The sequence below is a fragment of the Olea europaea genome, unplaced genomic scaffold (assembly GCF_002742605.1).
Source record: "Olea europaea var. sylvestris unplaced genomic scaffold, O_europaea_v1 scaffold939, whole genome shotgun sequence".
Taxonomy (NCBI): Eukaryota; Viridiplantae; Streptophyta; class Magnoliopsida; order Lamiales; family Oleaceae; genus Olea; species Olea europaea.
The window spans coordinates 132,765-146,138 of NW_019267882.1; the positions used below are offsets into that span (position 1 = coordinate 132,765).

The 13,374-nt window shown below is 34.7% G+C and overlaps 1 protein-coding gene across 1 annotated transcript; it reads right to left on the reverse strand.

The window, feature by feature from the left end:
• Window positions 1-1,450: 1,450 nt before the first annotated feature.
• On the reverse strand, window positions 1,451-3,982 carry LOC111392559. The gene is made up of 2 exons (XM_023017923.1): window positions 3,538-3,982; window positions 1,451-1,698 (listed from the first exon to the last, which is right to left on the reverse strand). The coding sequence occupies exons 1-2, from the start codon at window positions 3,790-3,792 to the stop codon at window positions 1,570-1,572; spliced, it is 384 nt and encodes a 127-aa protein (XP_022873691.1). The 5' UTR covers window positions 3,793-3,982; the 3' UTR covers window positions 1,451-1,569.
• Between the last annotated feature and the right edge of the window lie 9,392 nt (window positions 3,983-13,374).

The window sequence follows — 13,374 nt, forward strand, 5'->3', positions numbered from 1 at the left end:
GTAGATCTTTGAGTGAGAGTTAATTTTGAACTCTTGTGTGAGTTCGTTTATGTACTGAGAGGTTTGTGGTGCTGTGATTGGAACTTTGTGTTTCGGTGTGTTCTTGACACTTTTGCTGTATTTGGCCGTTTGATTTAGTGGATTCGAGCTTATTCCCTTGTGGATGCTCAACGGGGACTAGGCGATCTAACCAATCGCTGAACCTCGGGGCTTCGGCCGAAAAATCGCTTTGTGTTCTTATTGCTTTAAGTTCAGATTTGCATTTTTTATCTTAGTCCTTTGCGATTTTTTGTTGTTTTGAAAACGATCCTTGTTCCTACATCTAGGAATTGGCTGTGTACAGGAGCCAAATTGGGATTGCCGAAAGTAAAGAATACAGAGATCAAGAAAAACAATGGTGAGAATAGAATTCTCATTTTGATTCAGATGTGAATACTGAAGGTGCAAGTGAAGTTGTAGTGAGGATCTCCTCTGTATGGGTGGCTTTAAATTATATGGCCAAGTGGATTGACCAGTTGACTTGGGGCCTATAGACGTGTTCTACAAGTTTGAAATTGGCATAGGAGAGAGACTTCACTGAAAGGTTTTGAAAATCAATGTTCTATAAATTTGGAATTGGCGAGCGGACTTGGGGCCTATAGATGTGTTTCATAAGTTTTGAAATAGTGATTTAATGAGGAATATGTGGGTTTAAAAGTAATAAAAAAAGTTTAAGTTTACGTACGAAATATTTCATTATGAGAATACATAATTAAAAATGAGTTTGAGGATAAACAAACAAGTTTTATTTTAATGGTTGTCAAACAGAGGGCAAAAGCATGTATTTTAAATTTGATTATTATTAATCATGTCATTAAAATTTATTTTCAAAAATCAGGTGCTAATTAGGTTTTTAAAAACAAAAAATATATATTCTAATATTTATGAAATTAAATTATCGAAAGTAGAGTAATTAACCCTTAAATTAAAAGTAACTAAATAAGGATAAATATTACCCTTGCCCTCTACGTCCTCAGGCCCAATTGTAAATATCACAGCTGAACTCTCTCTCTCTCTATTTTCTCTCTTTATCTATTTACAAATACAAAATTTTCGGCCAAATTGGAGGTCGTTGATTCCACCCCATAAATTTTTGGAAGACTTCATTATTGTGGAGAATTGGAAGTAGAAAGAAGTAATTAGTATTCAGTTGAAGGGCACTTCAAATCATAAAGAATACTAATTTATTGAATTTGATTGTAGGTTATGTTGCTCAATTAGTACCAGAATTCAATTTAAATCTATCATAAAATTTTATTAGGTATTGAGTTCAAATTTCATAAGAACACAATAGAAATCCGTGAAACATAAAATTAACTCATACTTTTTTCAAGTAGATAGTACGTATGAGTTAACGATTTAAACACATGTCCAGATCATTACAAATTTGGGGCCAAAATATACACGAGAATAACAACTAAATTAGAAAGGAAATATCAACTTAGGGTGGAGAAAAAGATCTCATCTTCCATAACAAAATGAATGAACATCCGCATTTATTTTGCTTTTCAAATGATGCAATCAAGATCCTTAAGAATATAAAAGTACACTTATGAGACATGAAGTTAAAATTGATGCAGCTCCTTCATTTTGATATCCGTATCCGATCTGTTGCACTTTCCTTGATGCATATTTACTGGTAAATGCACGATATTTCACCTCATCAAGGCTGTGTTAAGAGGGCGTCTGATTGTTAATTTCCCGTTTATGTCGTCGTACAATGTTCCAAGGAACTATCATTATCGCTGGCAGTCTGACTGACACTATCAATGGAATGAATGTAATTACGGCACCAAGCGATGATAGTCTGTCACACGCTGTAGCTACATAGCTGAACGAAAAGATTACGAGAGGAAAGTAGAGAAATAAAAAGAGTGGATTAAAAGTGAGTGGAACATACGTTCCAATTGCCATACCAAAGGCCAATGATTTTCAATACAACATAAAAATCCAGACCCACATTTACATCCCAAACCAACCCGGCTTAACACTGAGTTTGCGTGTTGACTCGTGCTTCTAAAGTTGAAGTCTCCCTAATTGTCTTCACTTTCGGGTCTTCTCCCACAATCAATTGCCTCGATGAATTAAAGGAGTCATCGATCTTGATCTCTTGTCCCCAATGACTTGAATAAAATTTTTCTACCGTTGTCATGATGACAAAAGAACCTTAATTATGATTTTTTGAATTTATGATCGTTTACTTGAGCAGTGAAAACATTTAATCTTGCTCAATGGGAACATGAGATCAATTCTAAAGAAGTTATTCTACATAAATCATGACTTGACGTTTTATTTTCAAAATGTATTGCTACGTTGAATATATAATACAAGTAAATAAATTTGTGTCTTAGATTCAATAAGGTATTTAGGCTAGCTAAATGCTTTGCCTTCTAATATGTTCTACTGATTGGAGTCTATAAGTATACGAAGAGTTCATTTGATACAACTTTTGCTTTTACTTTTGCTTTTACATTTACTTTTATTTCTTATAGAAAAGTTAGATTCCTCAAAAACTCTTTTAAGTCAGACAAAGTATTTTTAGAAAATTATCCTAACATATTCAAAAGTAGTTTCTCAGTCGTAGAAGTAGTTTTTAAATTTTCAAAAATCTTGTCAAACGAACCCTAAGCTATCTTGACCGCGTAAATCTTCCTTCTCTTTACCTCTACTTGTTGGCATACATATATTATGAGAACGCAAACAAAATTTATCAAATTGGAACATTCTGTTGTTCGTTTTGCTCTCTTCTTGTATATTGTCACTCAACCACTAACAATATGTTTGGCACCAGTGGTACATGCAGACATTTTGAATTAGAGGAACGCTATTTGTTCGGGGTTGGAGATGAGGAATGAAATCCGACTCAATTTGCAAGCTGTATTGAGTTTAAATCATAAATAAAATTATTTAATTATCGAGTAAAATAATTTACACAATTTAATTGGATAAGATAATACAGCCAAACTACTTATATTAATTTACTTAGGCAAGCACCTTGGCCAACCACAAAAATACACTCACGCCCCCACCTATATTTTCTCCACTCATTCTATCTCACATACCTTCTCCTTGTTTCTCTCTGTATCTTCCGTTTCACAAACTCTGCCTTCCATATATACACTACATACATCAACTATATTTGTAGATAACAATATCGGTTGGCTGCACTTCTAAAAGGTTCTCATGTGGTGATTGATTAAGAACAGTAAACTTCTGGATAATTTCATTAAGACTGTAATTTTTATGAAATTGGATTCTTCTTTCTTCTTCTAGACTTGGATGCATCTGTATAAATTTATTTTCTTTACAATCTTCTATGGATGTTGGTAAATATAGCTGCCATTTTAGGACATTCTCTTCATCTAAAATCTGGAATATGATGAACAATTTTGTGTTTAATCAGTTAGTCTTCTTCAGGCTGGGGGGTTATAACTTATGCAGCAGAGTTTTCCAAGGTTTCTTCAAATTGATTTTGCTGAAGTTTTGCAACAGGAGTACCTCATCAAGGCTGTATTCAGAAGGTGTCTGATTGTTAATTTCCCGTTTATGTCGTCGTACAATGTCCCAAGGAACTATCATTATCGCTGGCAGTCTGACTGACACTATCAATGGAATGAATATAATTACAGCACCAAGCGATGATGGTCTGTCACACGCTGTAGCTTCATAGCTGAACGAAAAGATTCCGAGAGGAAAGTAGAGAAATAAAAAGAGTGGATTAAAAGTGAGTGGAACATACGTTCCAATTGCCATACCAAAGGCCAATGATTTTCAATACAACATAAAAATCCAGACCCACATTTACATCCCAAACCAACCCGGCTTAACACTGAGTTTGCGTGTTGACTCGTGCTTCTAAAGTTGAAGTCTCCCTAATTGTCTTCACTTTCGGGTCTTCTCCCACAATCAATTGCCTCGATGAATTAAAGGAGTCATCGATCTTGATCTCTTGTCCCCAATGACTTGAATAAAATTTTTCTACCGTTGTCATGATGACAAAAGAACCTTAATTATGATTTTTTGAATTTATGATCGTTTACTTGAGCAGTGAAAACATTTAATCTTGCTCAATGGGAACATGAGATCAATTCTAAAGAAGTTATTCTACATAAATCATGACTTGACGTTTTATTTTCAAAATGTATTGCTACGTTGAATATATAATACAAGTAAATAAATTTGTGTCTTAGATTCAATAAGGTATTTAGGCTAGCTAAATGCTTTGCCTTCTAATATGTTCTACTGATTGGAGTCTATAAGTATACGAAGAGTTCATTTGATACAACTTTTGCTTTTACTTTTGCTTTTACATTTACTTTTATTTCTTATAGAAAAGTTAGATTCCTCAAAAACTCTTTTAAGTCAGACAAAGTATTTTTAGAAAATTATCCTAACATATTCAAAAGTAGTTTCTCAGTCGTAGAAGTAGTTTTTAAATTTTCAAAAATCTTGTCAAACGAACCCTAAGCTATCTTGACTGCGTAAATCTTCCTTCTCTTTACCTCTACTTGTTGGCATACATATATTATGAGAACGCAAACAAAATTTATCAAATTGGAACATTCTGTTGTTCGTTTTGCTCTCTTCTTGTATATTGTCACTCAACCACTAACAATATGTTTGGCACCAGTGGTACATGCAGACATTTTGAATTAGAGGAACGCTATTTGTTCGGGGTTGGAGATGAGGAATGAAATCCGACTTAATTTGCAAGCTGTATTGAGTTTAAATCATAAATAAAATTATTTAATTATCGAGTAAAATAATTTACACAATTTAATTGGATAACATAAGACAGCCAAACTACTTTTATTAATTTACTTAGGCAAGCACCTTGGCCAACCACAAAAATACACTCACGCCCCCACCTATATTTTCTCCACTCATTCTATCTCACATACCTTCTCCTTGTTTCTCTCTGTATCTTCCCTTTCACAAACTCTGTCTTCCATATATACACTACATACATCAACTATATTTGTAGATAACAATATCGGTTGGCTGCACTTCTAAAAGGTTCTCATGTGGTGATTGATTAAGAACAGTAAACTTCTGGATAATTTCATTAAGACTGTAATTTTTATGAAATTGGATTCTTCTTTCTTCTTCTAGACTTGGATGCATCTGTATAAATTTATTTTCTTTACAATCTTCTATGGATGTTGGTAAATATAGCTGCCATTTTAGGACATTCTCTTCATTTGAAATCTGGAATATGATGAACAATTTTGTGTTTAATCAGTTAGTCTTCTTCAGGCTGGGGGGTTATAACTTATGCAGCAGAGTTTTCCAAGGTTTCTTCAAATTGATTTTGCTGAAGTTTTGCAACAGGAGTCTCTGTCTGCCTCTAAATGCCTAAATGCTAAATCTGATTTTGTGATTCAAAAAATAAAAAGCTTAAAAGTCGTTGGGTCATGTTACCCACCAGGACCTACTGTAGGTCCGCCAGTGTTTAGCACTATATTGAACTAATTGAATTTAAGTTCGAGGCTGTAATTCAAATTTAGCAAATTATCCTAAGAATTTACTTGATTAAATATCTGGTAGTCAATATGAAATTCTTTTATGTGCTAGCACACATACTTGAATATTCCTATACACACGTGATGTTTATCTCAATTTACGTAAATCATTTGGGGAATTGATTATACAATAAATCTACTTGTACAAAGTTGGATTACAAAAGTTGAGTTACAAAGTGTGTTGGCAAAATCCATACCATTGATTTCAAATGATTTAAAAATCTGTTTTTGAAATAATTGGTGTGGATGTGATTTTGTTATCCAACTTTGTCAACCCCTTTGTAAGTGTAGCCTAACTCTTGATTATAAACTTTGGTCTTAATTTGATGTATTTAGGCAATTGAAACTGAATACGGGGAAGGTTTTGAAACAATTAGGCCAAATGGGCCCATTAAAGTTGATGTGGTAAGCAGCCTCGAATGTACTTCATATATTCTATTTTGATTGTTTCTTGAAATTAAAGATGTAGTAATGGTTAATCATCTTGAAAATGAGTATTTATATCATATTTTTGTTGTATCAATTAAGATATTGTGTAGTGTGGAGCATGATGATTTGAAAAAGCTTGTTTTCGTATAAAAAAAACATTAAGAAATGCAGTAAGATTTTGTAGTCCTCGGAATGATTTTGATATTTTTATTATTATAAGTCTTGATTTACGATTTTTACTCGAATAGAATAGACTTTAATTGCAAAGCAGTGGCATTTTGCATATAATACTCCAAGAAAGACTTTCAAATTCCAAAATGTGGACAGTTTGTACGAATTCAATGAAGTTAAAGCCCCCAATGCTCCAAAGCAGTTGAAAGTTCCAAGGTCTCAATTGAGTACAAAGAAGCTAGCCGACATCTAAGCAACCTTCTTCTCATTTAGTAGCGAAGATAATTGGGCACGGAAAATTTTATTAATGACAATACAAACAAAGATATGAAATTAAATTTTTGTATATTTTAGAATTATTTGTACATATAGAAGCAATAGCTTTCAGACCTATTTTCTTCAACTATTCCATTGAAGATAGTTTGGCTTCTCTTTTATGATTTGTGAACATATATGTAGATGAAGTCTTGAAGCTCCGTACTGGCGCTTCTATTGCACATTGAATCCTGACCATTAAAGTATAGCTTCTATTGCACTTTTCGTAAATTTCAAGCAATTAAAAGTTTAGATCTTTCTCTTACTCTTGCTTACCTTTTATCTTATTTATTTTTCATTGAAAGATACCACTACAAAAGTTGTTGCTTCTAAAGTTAATCTTAATAAAATGACATCCATAACAAAAATTATTATTTTGAACTGCTTTCAATATTTTATATCCAAGGTTAACATATTTTCTATTTTTCTTTATATAATTTGCTCTTTATCTTTACTGTTTTCTTGTCAGACTTCTTTATGTACCAACTAAATATTTTCTTCGCTTCCCAAAAATTTATTCAATGTAATTCTCTCTAATAAATACTTAATACTCAAGTAAATCAACACACTAATATCACCTTCAAGAAAATTCAAGCCATGCATTGCATGGCCAAAAACTAGTATAGAAAAAAGATTATAGACTTGTGTTTACCAATGCAATCATTCAACATATTGTTTGACTTTGCTTCCCACATGATCAAGCTCCTTCAACACTATTTATTCTATATATTTATTTTTTATCATGCATTCACATAATAAAATATTATACACATAAATTCAAAATTTTCCTTACTTTTTAATCTCACATTCTTAAAAAAATCAATATTCAAAAAATGACCATCAAACAGGGGCTAAATATGAAGTGCGATTTTTAATTAATACATAGACTACTATACTACACTAAACAACAAAAATCGAGCATTACAAGCATCTTAATATTTTGTGAACATCAAATGTATAAAAGTAATTTTTCAGTCACAAAATCTACAAGTTCATTGTGGAATTTTGTTTTCAAATATTTGCTTTGAATCAATCCTAATGACCAAGAACATCGCCTTGATTGGAGTTTTATCGTTGATTATTAATATGTTTGACCAATTTTGCAGTCCTTGTTTCTAGTCCCATCTTGATCCTAATTAAATTTGTTAGGTCTAAAAGTGTAATTGACGATTCTGTGGACAAAACGAGCTAAATTGTATAATTGTAAAAGTCGGGGACTTAATTGAACATTGGTGTAAAAGTCAGAGACTTAGGGTACAATTTGTATAGATGAGGTAAATTAGTGTTTGAGTCCTTGAAGGAGTCCAAGATGTCCAAGAAGATCACACAAGATCATTGGAATGCAATTGAAAGTCTAAAGGAAATCAAAGAGCTGCGCAAATTATGTTCCGAATTTTTAGTCATAAATTGCAATGCATTTTTCACATATAAAATATTGGAATTTGGACAAGGCTATTTCCAGAATAATTTTAGTTATCTTTCTAATGCAACTTGAATTACCTCAATCGGATATTGGAAGAGAAAGTTATGATGAAAATATAGACAACTGCTTTCCATCACTCGATTCTCGCTTGAGTGACACTCCTATGTGGCAAAAACCCTATTTCACATTTTTGAAGTGTTTTACTCGGCCCATACCATCTAAACACCTTCAAATATAAATACTCAAGCCCTAGGATGAAATTGAAGAGGTTGTTATATTATTCTTTCATTGTAAAAGATATTCATAACATCTTTGAAGAGATCCAAGGTACAATTAATTGGAGATTTCATCTACATCAATCTTGTAATCCGACAACCATTATTTTGGGAAAAAAACATTGAATCTACATAACCCAAAATACCTTGCTTCCTTAATCTATTGAAGAATGAACTCTCTCATTGGAGGATTGAGAGAGGTGGATTGAGGCGCAGTTATAAGCACAAAAACGGACGGTTCTTGGTGTTCCACTTAGTGAGACAATCAGCTAAGGACTAGGAGGTTGTAGTGGATAGCAGATTGGACTGCAGGAGGTAGATCAAGAAGTCTAGGAAGAGGCTAGAAGTATCTATAGCAGTAGATCGTGAGACTGGAACAGCGGATCTGATTGGGTAAGGAGTTTGGTATAAGTTGTACTTGCTGAATTGGTATAGTGGAGGTAATTGGCTTAGTCCCGGAGTTTTACCCACGTTGGGGTTTCTCCGTCATATTATTGTTTGTTATTTACTGCTTTACATAATACACAAATTGCGGCATTCCAACATAAGTTAATTGACTTGTATGATTAATTACCTAGACAACTAATTAAAGTGACTTGTTGCTTTAGTTAGATTAATTTCGCACGTAAGGTCAAATTGGTTAAAGTGAAATCTAAAACGTAAACTTGGTAATGCATAAAATTTGAACTTGAAACTGTATCACATTAGTCGAACTTTCTAGCATATTTAAGCGTTCTAGGTCAAATTTTTTTTCAAGTGGTATCAGAGCCTAAAATCGCGTCCTGACCTTAAATAGTCTAGATGAGTACCTCGTTGAATGTGCCGCCCCACTTTGATGGTAGTAACTATGCATACCGGAAGGTTAGAATAAGGGCATTTTTGAAATCCATGGATGAGTATGTCTGGAAGAGCGTAGAGAATGGTTGGTTTGCCCCTAGTACCACAACAGATGGTGTAGTCACTCCCACCCCCGTAGAAAACTGGTCAAGAGCACAATTGGATAGCTATAACTTTAATAGCAAGGCCATGCATGCATTGTTTATGGCTGTGTCCTCTGAGGAGTTTAGGAAAGTGTCCATGTGTGAGATAGCAAAGGAAGTTTGGGACATTTTAGAAACCACACATGAGGGAACTCAGGCAGTTAAGAATTCTAAGTTGCAGATGTTGGTCACTAGGTTTGAAGAGATTAGAATGCAAGAGGATGAGATGTTTGATGTATTCTATGCGAGTTTAAATGACATAGTCAATTCGTCCTTCAACCTAGGTGAGAAAATCCCTGAGCCTAAAATAGTGAGAAAGATTCTTAGATCCTTACCTGAGCGTTTTAGGCCTAAAGTCACGGCAATTGAGGAGAGTAAGGACATAGACACTATCAAGGTAGAGGAGTTAGTTGGATCCCTCCAGACCTATGAATTGACTTTAGACAATCCTGCTAAAGAAAAATCCATCGCCTTGAAAATCTCTAGAAATATCCAGTGGAATCTTCTGATTCTGATTCACCCAACGATGAGGAAATAACCTACCTAACTAAAAAAATTTCGAAAAATGTTTAGGAATAAGAAGAAGCCTCAAGAGAGACAAAGAGGTGGCCCAAGTGAATTTAGGAAGAAATCCAAATCCGTGAGATGCCATAACTGTCACGGTTTCGGTCATGTGAGAAATGAGTGCCCTAGTGCTAAGAGATCTGAAGAGAAGGCTATGAATACTACTCTCACTGATGATGAGTCTAGCTCTGACAATCAGAGTGAGAAATCCACCTATGAAGAGAGTGGAAAATATGTGGCCTTCGTTGCTATGGGTAAAAGTGGATCCGAACAGGGGAGTGATAGGGAAGAAGACTTAGTTAGTAGTGAAGAATCTGGTGATGAGAGTGGAAGTGAGCAAGATCTAAAAACAGCCTATAATAGGATGTATGAAGAAAGCCTCACGATCTTTGCCACTAACCAAGCAATGAACAAGAAAGTGGAGGAGCTTAGACTAGAGAAGGAATAGTTAGAGGCTTAGACTAGAGAAGGAATAGTTAGAGGCCTGAGTTAGTGATCTCACCAACAAGAATGAGATGTCCTCTAGGAGAGTAAGTGAGCTGACCATTGTGAATGAGACCTTAGCTATTCAGGTTAAACATCTTGAGAGTGAGCTAGAGTTGTCTAGGTCTCAGTTACTTATCTTTTCTAGCAGTTCTGAAAAGCTAGATAATATTCTAGGTATAGGCAAGCCGGCTGGTGATATGGGAGGTCTAGGTTTTGATTTGAATGTTGCTAGTACATCACAGACCACCTTTGTTCGTGCTATTGACCAGCCAAACATTATGACTAACCCCAAACCAAATATTGTGGGATCTTCAGGACGTAGGTCTACCAGACGTCGTAGGACCCGTCGACCTAGGAATAGAAATCAGCGTAAGCATATCATAGGTCATAGGTCTGCCTCTACATGTTTTCACTATGGGGAGTTAGGTCACATGCACCCTAGATGTCATCAGTACCTGAACAATAAGAAAGACTTAAGCTTGACAAAGAACAAAAATTAGGTGTCTATTGGTCAGATTGGATTCCTTGCTGATCAAGCGAATCGTTTGACTCAATTGGTGACACAGCTGTTTGGAAACAATCCCCATTCTAAATAGGTTTGGGTGAAGAAAATCGATCTCCCAAATTTGGTTAGAGATCACGGTACTCTTAAAGGAAAGAGCATTTATATATCTACTTGATTATGTATTTTTGATGCATGCTTGGTTCTTGATTGATATATAATTATTGCATGTATCACGTATATATTATTTGTTTTTTTTGTTGCTTTTCATGCATGTGCATTTTCACCTACGAGTTTTGGCGTATGGATATTTATTTTTGTCCTTGTGTGCTTGACGTTATTTTATTTTGTGTGTGTAGTATTCATTTTAGGAAAAATAAAAAACACAAAAAACATTGAAATTTTGAAAAAGACAAAAATAGTTGGTTATGGAGTTATGAAAATTTCTATCGCATGACACAAGCTTGCATGTTGTATCATGTAGGAGATAAAATTGATAAACTGTAGAATAATTTTCATTGCTTGGTTAGGTCTAGTTGGATTAATTTGTATAAGTGTATTCATGTACCATCTGCACTGCACACACTATGGACTTGTTCGTGGGACTCTACCGTGTGTGTGAGATTTGGGATGGTTGTCACATGTTGATGGGGTGATTTTGAACATAAATTGACCATATTTTTGTAGACCTTAACCCAAATCTTCCCCCATTAAATAAAAGATCATATCTTAATGTTCTTCTTCGGGGCCTATTTGACTCGAGCAATTAAACTTGCGGGGTCTCTTAAAATCTGGTGTCTATGGTCAATTGACTTAGGTTAACCGGCCTAAAGCTAACTACAAGGGTCATCTTAATCGCCTAATGGAGAAGAACATGCACTTAAGATGAAAAATTAATGAGCTGGAGAAATGAGAAAAATATGATGAGCTGAAATACTTTAAAAAATTGAAAAACAAATAAGCACATAGTAAGGGGGAGATAAGTAAAAATAATAAGTATAGGTCCTACTACGCGTTATATAGTTTGACTCTCATTAGCAGGAGAACATACTTATTAGCAGTGATTGACATGTCCATTCTCACAAAATTAAGGTTTGGAGTCGTACTTGCATTTGATCAATGACACTTTACACACATGAGTCATTTATATTATTACTCCATTCTGGATTGAACTAAGTATGTGAGGAGTTATACTACTTGTTGATTTTGCTTTGACATGCTATCAATTGCATTTTTGATTATTATGTGTTATTGCTCGACTTGGCCTTAATGTATGTCCCTTCAGCATTTGTGACAAAAAGGGGCAGAGAAATGTGTAACTGAGGGGGAGAAAAAAATAATGATTGGGCATACATAGGAGAGCTACTGCATTTGCAATGTGCACATGATTTCATTTATTGACATTACTTGCATTGCACTGCTATGTTTAAGGGTCGTTGGGGAAAGACATAGATACATTTACTTACTGCGTAAAAACATGAGAGTTTGCAGTAAGGGGAGCGTTGCATTGTATTTCATATCACATCCATCTGTTTGAGTTTTGATGTTTAGTGGTGTTGGTGTTTTGGTTGGTGTTTTGATTGGCATCAATATCATGTCTCAAACTAGCATGTTGAATTGTGATTAAGTGTTTCAATTGTTATATTTCCTGTATCGCGTGCTTTTACACTGGGTATGTGAGTTTGTGAATTTCATGAAACATCTACAAGAAAGAACGTAAGACTTAATTATTAGACTTACTGGATAGTATAGTTTTAGTTGTTAAGTCATGACTTTATTTGTATGGTTTTGTCACAGAATGCCAAAGGGGGGAGTTTGTTAGGTTAGGTCTAAAATTTTAATTGGCGATTCTGTAGACAAAACGAGTTAAATTGTATAATTGTAAAAGTTAGGGACTTAATTAATCATTGGTGTAAAAGTCAGAGACTTAGGGTGCAATTTGTATAGATGAAGTAAATTAGTGTTCGATTCGTTGAAGGAGTCCAAGATGTCCAAGAAGATCACACAAGATCATCGGAATGCAATTGGAAGTCTAAAGGAAATCAAAGAGCCGCACAAATTATATTCTGGATTTTTAGTCATAAATTACAATACATTTTTCACATAGAAAACGTTGGAATTTGGACAAGTCTTTCTAGAATAATTGTAGCCCTTTGAGTTATCTTTCCAACGCAACATGAATCACCTCAATCGGACATTGGAAGAAAAAGCTATGATAAAAATATTGACAACTACTCACTATCGCTCGCTTCTCGCTGGCATTTCGCTCGAGCGAAAAAAACAGAATACCTCTTACTCGATTCTCGCTAGCTCTCGCTCGATTGACACCCCTATGTAGCAAAAAGCCTATTTCACATTTTGAAGTGTTTTTTGATATGATCCAAGAGTCGAGCCCGACGAAGGCGAGTGCGAGACGAGATCCGTTGATAATCGATGGAGGACCAATGACGCGATCAAGGACAAAGCAAGTGAAACAAGCGATGAGATTGCTCGTTCAAGAAACCATTGATGGAACCATGTTCAGGGCTCAAAATGGAGCAACTTTTATGTTCGGGTCGAAGGTCGAATCAGCTTAGATCAATTTGTTATCAAGCGACGAAACCAAAGGTTGAAAACAAGCCTGTGCGGCCGCACAGGCAAAACACCATGCAGCCGCACGGTGGCATAC

Coding starts and splice junctions, on each gene's coding strand:
- LOC111392559 (XM_023017923.1), bottom strand. CDS start 3,792: ATGGCAATTGGAACGTATGTTCCACTCACTTTTAATCCACTCTTTTTA. Junction 1,699..3,537: donor CTGAATACAGCCTTGATGAG/GTACTCCTGTTG, acceptor AGCCTTGATGAG/GTGAAATATCGTGCATTTAC.